The sequence below is a fragment of the Nothoprocta perdicaria genome, unplaced genomic scaffold (assembly GCF_003342845.1).
Source record: "Nothoprocta perdicaria isolate Ctin4 unplaced genomic scaffold, notPer1 scaffold_212, whole genome shotgun sequence".
Classification (NCBI taxonomy): Eukaryota; Metazoa; Chordata; class Aves; order Tinamiformes; family Tinamidae; genus Nothoprocta; species Nothoprocta perdicaria.
In genome coordinates, this window is record NW_020455339.1 from 1,085,168 (window position 1) to 1,098,885 (window position 13,718).

Sequence of the window (13,718 nt, forward strand, 5' to 3'; positions counted from 1 at the left end):
TCCTTTCCTTTCCTTTCCTTTCCTTTCCTTTCCTTTCCTTTCCTTTCCTTTCCTTTCCTTTCCTTTCCTTTCCTTTCCTTTCCTTTCCTTCTCCTGTCTCAGATCTTTTCACAAGAAGGCCTGTTGTTGAGGTTCTTATACAAAGAATACAGTTTGAAAGCCTCCCTCTCAACCAAAAAATAGAACAGGATGTCTCAGGGCACTTCACGGACATATCCTTATGTTTGGAGTAAAAAGKTAGTAAATAAGTCCTGCCTGCACTTCCCCCTCTTACATTTAATAGTCTCTAACATCCCCAAATTGAGAACTCCGGACACTTCTCATAGCCAAGGTGACAGACCTGCATGGTTTTGGTATGTGTCCTGTGATATGGCAGGTGTATCTTCAGATTCCTATTCCAAATAAGATAGAATAGAGGTTTCTCTATTCTAGAAATTATTATTTAGAAATAATATTTAAAATAACTATAGTCTAGATATAATATCTAATATTATTACATTATATATRTTATTATTATATATAATAGATATTATATATAATAGATACATAATATMGAAATAAATATAGTCTGTCTTTACATTTTCCAGAAAATTTTATCCTGTATCTGATGAGTGATTCCCTAAAATTTGGTCAAARCTGAAATGTTTTTACATATGTGTGTTTTAGCTGGTGAAAAATTCCTAACCCAACCAGATGTAGTAGTGAATCCTGCTTATTCCCAGTGCACTGAGCCAGGCACTTCCAGTAACTGCATGTGGGGAGCAGGGAGGACAACTTGGGCCCTGCAGTGTGGGGAGCGCTGGGTAAAATGCCCTGTCCTGTCTGAGAGAGGCCAAACACTGCGGTGGGTGCCCTACGAGGTTATGAATGTTTCCATCTTTGGAGATACACTGAACTCAASCAGATGAAGTCTTGGATATCCTGGTCTAACTGACTCCATTTTGAGAGGAGATTGGACCAAATAACCTCCTAAAGTCCTYTCCAGCTTGAATTATTCTATGAGTCTCATTCAGATTTCTGTCTCCCTGTCAAATGGACAGGCTTGCCCTCATGCTCTGTCTTCTTTCATTCATCACCATGCCTGGTGGCATCCCTGCGTCGGCTAACACAAGCACCAGCTAGTGCAAACGGCCTCCTGTGTTCATGTTCTGCTCTTTCTGTGCAGGTGCTGTGCCCGTTCTTGGACTGACAGACCCAAGACTCTGCTACTTGCTGGATGGATTCTTCTTCATTTACGCAGTCATCATGACAGCTCTTTTTGTGAAAGCTAAGGTCAGTCTGTCCAGTCTGATGCGTTTGGCTTTTGTTACTCACACAAGTTGAGCTGAGCTAAAAAGTTGGGGTGGAGAAAAAGCACGTGTCTCAGAATAAATCATTTCTGATGCCCTTTCTTTCCCTTGAGCTCACCGATTTCCCTTGGATTCTTCTTGATGATGAGTATTTTGACACCACAATGACAGACACAGTCAGAGATTCTAGCTAGTAGCRAGAAGATAGCTACTAACTAGCTACTAGATTTCTAGAGTATCTGAAAAATGCTTGTTTAACCATGATTTGGATTCTACTGCTGCTTCATCATTGGAGAGAGGTGAGAAGAGATTGCGTACAGAAAATCCAGGAGAAATGCCTTGCTTGTGGAGGAAGTATTAAAATGTCTCCAAGAGCTGCACAAGTTTGGCAGTGGTCTTGTGTGAGTGATATAACCCTAATGGCCTGGCTTCCACATATGAGAGGAGCGAGGCAGGGGTTGAGGGGCTGTTGTTGGCATCCAGCAGCTGTTCAGCATCTAGGGAGGCATTGGTGGTTTTAGTCTGCTTCCAGGATAACATCATGTGCGGCAGGAATCTACATTTCCGTACAGGGATATGCTCCCACAGCTCTGTGCATCATAGGAGAGGAGCCATCATCTCCTCCTCTGCACAGGGCATTTCACTGAAATGGTGCTTACCTCACCAAGAGTTTCAGAGGTGCTTTGGAAGTGGGAGTGAAGGGGGTATCTCCTTGCTCAGGCTCTGCAATGGATGCAAAGGTTGGTGTACTTGGGAGCTCGGTGTGTATTTGGGAGCTTGGTGTGCCCCTCTGCTGAGCACAGGAGACGTCCTCCTCATGGCTGAGACCACCAGCAAGAGTTCTGATGTGCAGCGCCGTGCTGCTGGGGCTCGACCCGCTCTGCAGATGGATCATTTCTCAGGACTGCGAAGCCAGTACTSAGCTGAGGAATTAACGTGCTTGGAGGAACTGAGCAGAACTGAAAAATGCTGAAGGAGAAGCCCTTTCCCTTTCTCCTTCTCTTCCCTTTCCCCCATTATAAATCCAGACCGCAGGTACAGTGCTGCTCTGGCACTGCAAGTCTTTTTGGGGCTGCTAGAGCAAAAAGCCCCTGGGGCACACAGGGCTGCACATGCAGTCAGCAGGAGCTGCGCACCTTGTGCATTGCAGAGGTGACAGCCCAATCATTAAGGGGGGCTCCACAAAATACCCAAGGAGGAGCATGAACGCGGGGAGCATCCAGCTGCCGCAGCGGCTCCTTCCCCRCAGCAGGGCAGCGCCCGGCCTGAAGGGCCTGGGGGGTTTTGGTGCCGCTGCTCAGCAGGAGCTCCCTGCCGGCATCCTTGGGACCCGGCTCCCAGGCTGAGGCACCCTTGGGACTCCACGTGCTCCCTGTCCTCCCGCCGTGCCCAGCCGCTGCTCTGTGCCTGGTGGTAGCTCGAGGCRGCCACCAGGCTGGTGCTGGAGGGGACGAGGCCGAGGGCAGCGGGAGAGGCGGCCCTGTGGCCGCACAAACGCTGCCCCCGCTCTTCACCGGGAATGCTGCTGAGCGGCGGCTGCAACTTCCAGCCTGGATACGGGTTTGGTGGCTTTAGAACAGAGAGCAACTACAGCAGCTGAGCTTAGCGAGCCAGGAGGCCGAGTTAACGGCTGGGCAGGGGAGGAGGGAGGAAGCCGCGGGTGCGAAGGGAGCGTGCGAGCCCAGGGCTCCTGAGGGCCGCGCTGGCCGGGCGGCTGCGACGGCGCCGCTCCCAGGGCCGCGCCGAGAGGCGCCGGCGGCCGCCGACACGGACGGGGCGGACGCTGCGGTCGAGCGGCCGTCCCACGCGGACACCCACACGGACGCCGCCGGGCCGGAGCTCGTCAGCCGAGTCCCTCGAGCTGAAACCCGCAGGGGCGCCTGAGCAGAAATGCCGGGCACTGGACGGCTGACAAAGGGCTTTCCAGGGGAGCCTCCGTTTTGACACCAGCCTGCAACTTTTTTTGGAAAATGTTCCAAGCTGTGATGTTTTTGCCATCTCACCTCCTGGCTGATAGAATTGCTGCCAGGTGCTTTAGCCTAGGGTAGCACCTGGCTTTTGCCATGGTATTTATCTTAYGGCTTACGTGGAGCTTTAAGGCTCCCCTGTGGGAAACATGGTTTGGCTGGTTGGTGAATGCCAGCCCTAGCAAGGACCAGGGGATCATAATGGCCTTTCCACAGGGAAAGAAGAGGGGAGGGATAATTTGCACTTACCACACACATTATTTAAAAAATCAGTCAAACTTATCCCTCTAGATTCCATGAATGCAATTCCAGTTAGAAAATTTAATTTATTTGTAATAAGTAAAAATGGTCAAAAGCAATGCTGAGTATATGGTTTGGCTATTTTATTTTATTTTATTTTATTTTATTTTATTTTATTTTATTTTATTTTATTTTATTTTATTTTATTTTATTTTATTTTGAAATGACAAGCACTCCAGTAGCTGCTCTCACTGATCTCAAATATACTATTTTTGCCTGAACCAGCCTACCCCAAACATGAAACACAGATGGCATGAGGAGCAGTGCCAATGAGTGCCTTACAGAAGGTCAACCCCTCACCCATGCGTTAGCGGTCACTAACAATAATTTTGAGTAACGGTGAAGTAGCGTAATGCACAACTAAAACAACTTGTCTTCAACAAGCAGACAGGCAAGGTAGATGTTAAAAAGCACCCACGCAGCAGTGATTTGTACGGCCCAAACCCACCACAGTGCCCCTGCTGCGTTGGCTGCACCTATGGTGCCCCGTTTGGGCCACGGGCGACCCATGGGAGGGAGAGGCCTGCAGGACGTGGCAGCCCTTGGTGCTCACCCCGGTGCCTCCTCTCTTCCAGCTCAGCCGAGCCGCCGAGCCGCAGCTGCAGCCCGACCCCAGTGATGTGTATAACGTAAGTACTCCCGGTTGGTTGGTTCGCTCGTTTGTAACCTATATATATATGTTTATATATAAAAATATGTATATGTTTATATATATGTTATAGAAACATATTTTTTATATGTTTTTTTTTGTTTTTATATGTTTTATAACATATATATATGTTTATATATAAAATATGTTTTATATATGTTTTTATATATGTTTATAAATATATATAAAACATATATATATATATWTTTTTGTCAAATCTATTATCCAGCTACTCTTTTTAGGGCACCTAATCAAACATGGTGAGTTGCCTGTGGATCAGAAAAGCTTTGGATGAGCCCCAGTAATGAAAGAAATAGCCGGAAGCAGGCAGCACAGCTGTTAGGAGGCAAAATAAAGCCTGACAAGGGGAACCTGTGGTGTGTTATCTGGTTAGATGCCAGGGRTGTATGTGGACTGTGGGGCCTGATTTCATGTACAACCGTGAAGGGAGACAAGGACCCAAGGCTGAATGGAGCCCAGGCTCTCCGTGCCCCGTTAGGTAACACGCTCACAAGAGCCGCGTGCACGTGGCCCGTGGATGGCTACGTGTGGTGAGCACACATATCACCTCCTGGTGCACACACCACCCCCTTGTGCACCTCCTGATGCACACATGACCGCCATGTGGACACACCACCCCCATGTGCACACACCACCCCCTGGTGCACACACAGTCCTCGGCAGGTGGGCATGCGGCTCCCACATCGTCACTAACATAATCCAGCTGCAGCTTGTGCTGGCCCACAGGTATCACACATACCTGCTTTTCTGATTTCCCTGCTGTGGGCTGGAGGAAAGGTAACTGCCCAGGATTTCTGCACCGCTGGCTCTGGGGGTCTGTAGCCTTTGCACCACCATGGCTATGGAGCCTGAGTCACACAGCCCTGAAATCTCCAGCCCTGAGCTTGCTCGTTTTGTCTGCCACATGAGAGCTGCCATATGGGATTGTGCTGGAGGGCAACCTTGCCCACTGTGCCCTGATTGTGGACGGCATGAAACTGGTCTTCAGACAGTGAAAAAAGACTGAGACAAGGGCCTGACTGTCCTTTCTGGCCAAATTGCTCATTCCTGGCAGTATTAACTTCTAAGTTAGTTTTGATATGTCTGGTCGTCTTTTGCTGTTTTCTTTAGTCTCAAGCTCTTGATCATATGGTCAGGATATTATCATATCCTATGATAATGAATTCTACTGCCTTATTACTTAATATATGAAAAAAAAATCTTCAATAAACTAAAACTATTTCAAAAATCCACTTTTTTTTCATTTAAAAGTGCCCACTTTTGAATAGCATTGGATACTCCTTGTGCACGTCTAGAAATGGGAACCCAATTTCCAGACATTCCCGCCCAGACTAGTACATTAGCTTGACTTGAGATCATCCCTTTACCTTCTTCCAGGGTAAMTGGTCCCAGATAAGAAATGAGTTGGGCACGAACTTTCTGCATTCCCTTAATACAAATTTAGGCCAGCTGTTCTGCAGGAAAGATCAAGGGCATTAATCGTCAACCCCCACTGGCAAACAAAGTGTAGAAGTCCGAGTTGCTCTCCCTGCTAGGCTCATTTCTAGTTGAGAGAAGGCCTTGAGGCAACGGCTTACAGTTTTGCACAGCACAGGGCATTCGCAGCTCAGTGCCGAGTAGTAGACAGGTTTGTTGGCAATATCATCAAGGGTGAAAATAGTTTCCGTCTCAGTTACAGCAGTCGTAATTTTGGGCACCAAGCCCATGATTTTGGGCACCAAACTGGAGTCTTTGGCTTTTCTTGTATTAAGTCTGTTGTCTCATGATCTTAATGTCCATCACTGCCTCTTGCTTTTCTTTTAATTGCAGAAACTGTCTCGTGGTCATAGGGATGAATATGATGTTCTCGGGGTGAAGAGAGGTGCAGACCCCGAGATGGGTGGGAGACACCAGGTAACTTCCTCCCACACATGCCCCATTTTTTTTCTTCTTTTCATCTAGGTCTTTTCCTCTTGTGTCTAACCGCTGTTCAGACATGCAGGTTCTCAGCACGCATGTGCTAAACATCCGTGCCCTCTGCTAGAGGGAACGGYGTGATCGGTGCAGCAAGTCACAAGGCTGATAGCAGGGCAGGGACAAGAACAAAACCGCCCCCTTTCATCTTTGCCCCTCACCCCACGGCTCCTGCTGCTGAGAACTTGCAGCCTCTCAGCATAGGAAGTGACACCCAGGCGGGCAGCGCGGGCGGATGTGGAGCAGGGCAGGCACCAGGGGCGCTTCACTAGCGCTCCCTGCCTGTGGTGCCTCCCAGCAGGTGCCCACAGCGGGAACCACAGCAGGATCACAGACTGGCTGAGGTTGGAAGGGACCCGTACAGATCATTTAGTCCAACCGTCTGCTCCAGCAGGGACACCCAGAGCACGGGGCACAGGGCGGCATCCAGGCAGGTTTGGAAGATCTCCAGAGAAGGAGACTCCACARCCTCCCTGGGCGGCCYGTGCCAGGGCTCTGTCACCCTCACAGGGAAGAAGTTCCTCCTCACATGGAGATGGAGCTGCCTGTGCTCCAGCTTACACCCATTGYSCCTTGTCCTGTCACTGGCCACCACTGAGAAGAGCTTGGCCCCTTCCTCCCTACATTCCCACTTCATGAACTTAAACATTTTAATCAGATCCCTCTCAGTCTTCTCTTCTCCAGGCTAGACAGGCGCAGCTCACTCAATCTCTCCTCATACGAGAGATGCTCCAGTCCCTTAATCATCTTGGTTGCTCTCTGCTGGACCTACTCTAGAAGCTCCATGTCCCTCTCATACTGGGGAGCCAGAACTGCCCCCAGTACTCCAGGTGCTGCCCCACCAGAGCTGAGGAGAGGGRCAGGATCCCCTCCCTAGCAGAGCTAGACAGTTTCAAACAGAGGGCAAACCTGCTGCCTCGGCGCTCAGGGCTTGCCCGCAGATGGCAGCAGTAGAGACTGAGAGGAGAAGGGCCAAGTTTTCTCATTTATTAAAGCAGAATTAATTTCCAGAGCACAGGCTGTCTCGACAGAGCTTTATGGGAGGGGGCCCCGTGGGCTGCAATGGACACGGTCATGGGGTTGTATGTGGGCCTCGGCACTGAAGCACAGGCACGGCGGAGGGTGGAAGATGCTGAGAGTGCTGCATGTGGGCAGCATGTGGGCAACCTGTGGGCAACCTGTGGGCAACTTTCTGCCTTTGTTTTGCAGCAGAGACGACCAGCGCCGCCGGACACCGTCTACACTGTGAGTAGAGGAGGCTGCAGGGAGAGGCAGAGCCGGGGGTGGGCTGGCTGCAAACAGGGCTCTCTAATTCGTAGAAGACCCACCTCCCTACCCACCCAATTCTGGTTTTGGTTCAGAYTTAGCAGTTCCTCAAACAGAAGTTTGAGGACGAGACTGTTTTTCTGTTTTGTTTTTGTTCAGCTGTTTTTGTATTTCTTGTGTTTGCTAGATTATTTGTGACCATGCCTCAGTAATAGGAGAAAACACTGACTGMTTGGGGCAGATGGGGAAAACAGCATGAATCCCCATACCCGCTCTGCATGGGCTTAGCTGTGGGGGAGCRTCCCCAGCCTTGTCCTGCCAGAGGGGTGACTACAGAGTCATTTTAGGGCCTTGTGCTGCGGCCCAGCTGGCTGCTGACACACAGCAGTGCTTCTGGGAACGGCACCCAGGGAGCCTCTTGTTTCGATTAATTCAGCACTAGCACAATTTGATGGTCTGTGCTCCAAGGGATAGATACATAGACACTAATACCTGTGCCTCACTCTTGGGCTTTCTTGGTGTTCAGTACTAAAGAAGAAGAAATGAGTGTATTTCTAAGACTTTAGGCCTTTATCCTGATTGGATCAGAAGGCCCTGTGCACCAGGGCCTAAGAGTCTGCGAAACATTTTCCTGGATGGAGGAAAGAGGAGCTTCCCTTTGYTAACCTGCACTCCGCAGTGTTAGAGATTTCCCTGAACTAAAGGTGCTGAAAGATGTTCTTTGGAGAGTTGTGGTGGTCTAGTATGTGATGTTGAGCTAGGAAAGTGAATTGGTTTTATGAGAAATTCCTCCTGAGGGTAGAGTTACTGCTATTTAAATGTTTAGAGATGAGGTGATGTTGATAGAAGGCATAACTTTTTCATGCATGMCATGCATGTATTTTAATGTACATCAGCCAAGATCCACCGCTGACCTGTCCCACAGAAGGAGGACAAGGTTTTGAAGGGGCTTGGGTGGAGGCCAGGAAGCCCCGGAGGCGCAGGGGGGCCGTGGATTTGCCCCGGGGGCTTCCTGTTAACGTTTTGGCCCTCTCTGCTTGCAGTCACTGCAGAAGGACAAGATGGGCGAGGCGTACAGCGAGATTGGAAAGAAGGGAGAGGTGAGTACTGCCTTCCCCCCTGTTGAAGGCTTGGGATGAAAAGCTCTTCGTTCCCATTCCCCTACAGAGCAGCGGCCCAATAGCACTAGAATTCTAGTAGCCATAAAGCAAAGTGGAGGCTGGACAGTGAGGTACGTTGTCCTGCACATCAACAGTGTCCCTGAGCAGCTTGGCTAAGGTCAAGGGAAAACATTTCAACTTTTGGACAAAACAATTCCAGCTGTTACCCRCTACTGAAGAGGCAGAGGATATCAGGTGGGTGAGGAAATGTCTGATTTCAAGGGCTGCAGTGTGTATTTTGCCCAGCCACTCATAGTAGTTGAGCAGTTTCATCCAAGGCATTTCAGAAATGGAGGCTCAAGCTCTCTATGGGCTTGAGTTTGTCCTCAGACAAACTGGGGAAATGCTCTCCTTCCTCCACATTCATTTTCAAACAGGGCAGCAATGTCTGAAGGTAGCAATAATAATGAAAAAAAGAAGGGATGGGTTTATTTCTGTCCACAAAAAAAATAGGAGGGAAGTTTGTGTTAGAACAAATGGTTGGACTCCAAGATCTTGAAGGTCTTTTCCAACCATAATGATTCTACGAAAACCATCTTTGAACATTGTTGCTGGCAAGGAATGGCAAAAKGAAAAATTACTGTGGCACACAGACTTCGGTTTGGGACAGTGTCACATTTTTTAAATTCCCATTTCTCTCTGAAAAGGGAGAAAATGGGCATTTCGACAAAATTTCATTTTGGCAAACGCTTAAGCAACTCTGTTACTGCATTCCCACCTTTTTATTATTCTATTTGCCATTTTCAAGATCAACTTGGGATTCTCCATGTTTCTGTTTATGAATGTCAATATTATCAGGAAAAAAAAAGGCACTGGTCCCATTCTAAATGCATGACGATGCAACCATTTAGCAGTACTGAATCTTCAGCTGAAGCAGACACTACTTTTTGCTGTTTGCAATGTGCGTGAAGCACCCGCAGGGACTCAGTGTTCTCCAGCCCGGAGCCCTGGGCCCGAAGCGTCGCCCTTCCTGCAGTGGCTCTGAGCGCTGCCAGTGCCCGGTTCTCTCTCCCTGGGGAGTTGCTCTTTGCAGCTTCCTCTCACAGCTCCCCTGCCCTGAGCACTGCCAGCAGGGTCAGGACGGGGCTTTGCTCAGCCTTTGCCCATGCCCAGACTTTTCCATGGGCCCTGAAAGACTTGGTGTGATCTAGTTCTACCAAGCCAGACTGGTGTCTGTTTTACTGAATTCCAGGTGACTCTTTCCCCAGACTGACTTATCTGCAATTCCTTTGAATTTCTCTGAATTTATGTCTACAAGATGCAAGCTAGAGGATTTAATTTTCCATGACTGTCCAGAGTAAGGGTGGAGATGCTCAGACACTATCTTACATCTGAAAAAAAAAAAGTTTCTTCCAAGTGTACCTTAAGCTCGTAAAACAAGAAGTGCCTGTAGAAACACTGCCAGATCTCCATGCACCAGCAAATCAAACAGCAGCGTTACAGCAGCACGCTAAGAAATCCTGTATGAACCCAACATAGTTCCCCTTCTCTTTGTACTCCTGCCCGTTTCTCCTCCCGCCCTGCTTGGGGCAGATGCTGAGGAGCAGCGTGTCTGGCTGGATTCAGAGGCTGGGGAAGCCTCCACGGCGCTGGGCAGCAGCCTTTCCACCTGCACARGGCTGACCCTCCGAGGACGAGGGGGAAATCAGGGGTTTCTTGCTTTTTGCGTAACGGGAAGAGCACTCCTTGACATACGTCTGCTTGTTTTTCTTCCCCAATGCAGCAGAGGCGGCGAGGCAAAGGGAACGATGCTGTTTACCAGGTAGGCAACTCATCCCACAACCTCCTCGATTGTAGCCACAGTGTAACTGTACATCCTGGCTACATATCCAGCGACGATGCTGGTGAGGCCTGGTGCTGCACGGCTTTCAGAGGACCTCTCTGGACGCAGTTACTCAGAGCCAGAACAAAGACCTTTACGTTGTGACTTTGATGAAGTGTCTGTGTGTGCCAGGTACAACAGGCAGGAGGAATTACCTAGCAGCTCTGGGAGGAATCCTAYATCCTTGGAGAATCACCTTTGGCTATAGCAGATGATGCACATGGTTTTGGCTCTGAAATCACTCCTCTAAATGGCCCAGCCCTTCCTTCCAGATTCTCAAACAGCAGCAGTGGCTCGAAGCACCTGTGGTTCAGGCCGTTCCACCACAGCATGCAGTGCACAGTCTGATCAGGGCTTTCTGAGCTGCACACATATAGCAGCGGGCAGGAGTCTATCACGAGGCCCTTATTCAGGCTGCTATGCACATTTTTGASAAATGATGCATTTCAGTTCCCCATAGAAGCCTGTACATTGCCAGTGACATCTCAAAATCATAAACACATTGTGTGTGGCAGGGAGTTTTCTTGTACCCTGGCCATACTCATAGCTAACCAGTACGTTTCTTCAAAACCTGCTCTGCCAAGATCGTCACAGTTAGCTGATAAAAAGCAATGTCCTATCAACATATTCCAGTCACAGTATAGGTTTGGTTCAGATTAGGTCTCATAACTGCCCTGCGGAGATTATATTGCACTAAATATTCCTAACAGAGGTAGCCAGAAATGGCACAAGGAAGAACCATGTCCCCAAGTGAAGTCCTCAGTCTTGGCAGTCCCAGTTATGTCCCCTCCAGTAGCTTCTGGGGCCCTCCTGTGGCCTCTCCCATGTTTTGCTCTGCCCTGCTCCCGCAGTCGGCAGCCCCACGGAGGCAGCAGGGATCTGCACATGTTGGGGCTGACTTACCAGCATCAGAGGAGGCGGCCTACACAGCTGCTGCAGGATGGGGCTGCCATCAGCTGCCAGCTGAAGCCCCACTGCCAACTGTCCTCATGTTGCATCTTACTTCTCTCCCAAGTTATTGAAGGAGAAGTTCATAGAGTGTTTTCAGCTTGTGATGTCTGTGCATTCTGTTGGTAGACAAGCAACAGCCGGCCCTTGACAATCAATAATAAAGTGTATTCTGAGGAACTGCCTGACCTGTTTGGGTGACTTGCTCTAGTCGTAAACTCCTAACAGTCATTCAGAATGCATCATGCCTTCAAGTAAGTGATAGCTATTGACGCCATGCAAAGACTAAGGAAACAGTCATGAGTTAAATAAACTGTAGAAAAAAAAAAACTGAATTATGTCCCCGAGCCCCTGCCAACTTCTTCCTGATCAGTCAAGCAGGGAGAACCCCCCAGTCTCACTAACCTCATTCTTTTTTTCATTTCTCTCTCCAGGGGCTCTGTGCAGCAACCAAGGACACGTACGATGCCCTCCAGATGCAGCCTTTGCCCCCGCGCTAAGTGGGAGGCACGGAGGGGATGGGCAGAGGTGAGAGATGCCCCCCTGCCTTGGGGAAGGAGAGAGGGGCATCTCTGCGGTCGAGGCAGCGTGCATTCTCTCAGTGCAACGAACCCCTTCGGTCTGTGCACAGAGGGAACAGCTCTGGACTTGGTCAGCCTCTTCTCCTCTCCCTCCTGAATCATGCAACTGCAAGCTTTAGCTATTAAAATGTACATAACTGTAAAGTCACTTGGTTCCAGTGATAGTAATTATTGGCCTGGTTTTTGTAAGATTTGTGTYGTAGGACCAGAGCAGTTTCCTGGGTTCTCCTATTGACTGTTTCCCTGGCTCTCACTTGCCTTCAAAGGGCACCATGTTATGTAATTATGATTTTGTTGCAGTTGTTGCATCCCTTGTAAGGATAAGGCTGTAGTTATTTCCTGCATTATTTATGATAAAAACATAGGGCCAACTAAATTTGAGAGTTAAATTTACCTTTAAGAAACTATTTTAACAAGAGGCAAGTTTTTTTCTTTAACTGTAAAAAGTGACCCAACATTAATGCAGTGAAAGTCCAGCTGCACTTACCTGTTTGATATGAAGCAAATCAGCACTAGCTGCAACAAAAGGTCACTCTTCCAGCAAATGAAACTAAACAAGAGCAAGGTAATCACTTTAAGAAATTTCTCAGAAGGCAGAAGATGCCCTAGTTGCAGTGRAAATAAGGAGCATAGACTCTAAATRTGAATAACGTTGAAGAATCCAAGAAACCTCATACTGAAGAATTCGGCTACAGGATGTACTTGCTTCACTTCTGCCCCGCTCATTTGCAACATCTACAAATGTCACTGCACAGTTGTTTCCCTGTATAAAAATTCTGGTGACTATTCTAAAGTAAAACTAAACCAAAATAACCATTTGCTGGCAAAAACTGCTTCGTATCCAAGCTAATGGAAATACCATCAAGGTACACTAAGCCCTGTCCCAGGTGTTTTTCCAAAATGGTGCCAGCCAATACTGTACTGCATTTCTTGAGTGAATAAAGGTAGCAGCAACACTGTGTGTGTGTGTGTGTGTGTGTGTGTGTGTGTGTTATCTGTGCCCACGGCACCACAGGAACGGGGGAAAGCGACGCTGCGACGGCCTCGTCACACGGACCCTAAAAGCCACGCAGAGCTCCCGCTGCCCGCGCAGTCATGCCCTTGACTGACAAGCGTCACAAACTCCTACAAGCGACTCACCCAGAGTAAGAGTAACCCAGAAAAGTACGGGTTATTTTAACTTTGGTCAGGGTTTGACCAGTTTATTTCATCAGTCCTGACAGAGCAGAGCTGTGTGACATATGGGAACAAGAGCTGCCCCTGCTGGCACAGTTAAGATAAAAGTTTCATGTTTGTTGTTCTCTGCATTAGAAKCAGAGAGACTTGCTGAAATTGCTATTATGTAAATTACAAGGCTGTGCATAATTTCTTAAGCAGTAAAACTGTATCTGCAGTAGGTGTTTATATCTCTTGAATATTTCAGGGACGGCAAATTAGTGCAAAAAAGTAAGACTGAGACCACTCAAGCATGGCAATAAATGACTTGCCATGAATTTCTTGGTTCCCTTACTGTTCCTCAGCAATAAGACAAGAAAAAAAAATGTGAGTGAATTGAGTGCTACCTAAAATAACTAGGCTGCAAGGCTAAGGTAAATTTGCAGCTGATAGTATGCTACTGAAAATGTAATCTCTTTTTTTTAAAGTCACAATGTCCTACTTGCAAGATACAGAAGTCAAGTTTCAATGATCACAATACATAGAATCACAGAATGCTTAACACCGGAAGGGACCTCTGGAGATCATCTAGTCCAACCCCCCTGCA

At 48.3% G+C, this 13,718-nt stretch overlaps 1 protein-coding gene across 1 annotated transcript in view; it reads left to right on the top strand.

Moving 5' to 3' along the window:
* CD247 (CD247 molecule) overlaps positions 1-11,932 on the top strand; it is a 57,188-nt gene extending 45,256 nt beyond the window's left edge. The window contains exons 2-8 of the mRNA XM_026038554.1: positions 1,166-1,272; positions 4,132-4,185; positions 6,036-6,119; positions 7,389-7,424; positions 8,489-8,545; positions 10,329-10,367; positions 11,810-11,932. Coding sequence (XP_025894339.1) covers positions 1,166-1,272; positions 4,132-4,185; positions 6,036-6,119; positions 7,389-7,424; positions 8,489-8,545; positions 10,329-10,367; positions 11,810-11,875 — 443 coding nt within the window. The 3' untranslated portion in view covers positions 11,876-11,932. The remainder of the gene's footprint in view (positions 1-1,165; positions 1,273-4,131; positions 4,186-6,035; positions 6,120-7,388; positions 7,425-8,488; positions 8,546-10,328; positions 10,368-11,809) is intronic.
* The last annotated feature ends 1,786 nt before the right edge of the window (positions 11,933-13,718 follow it).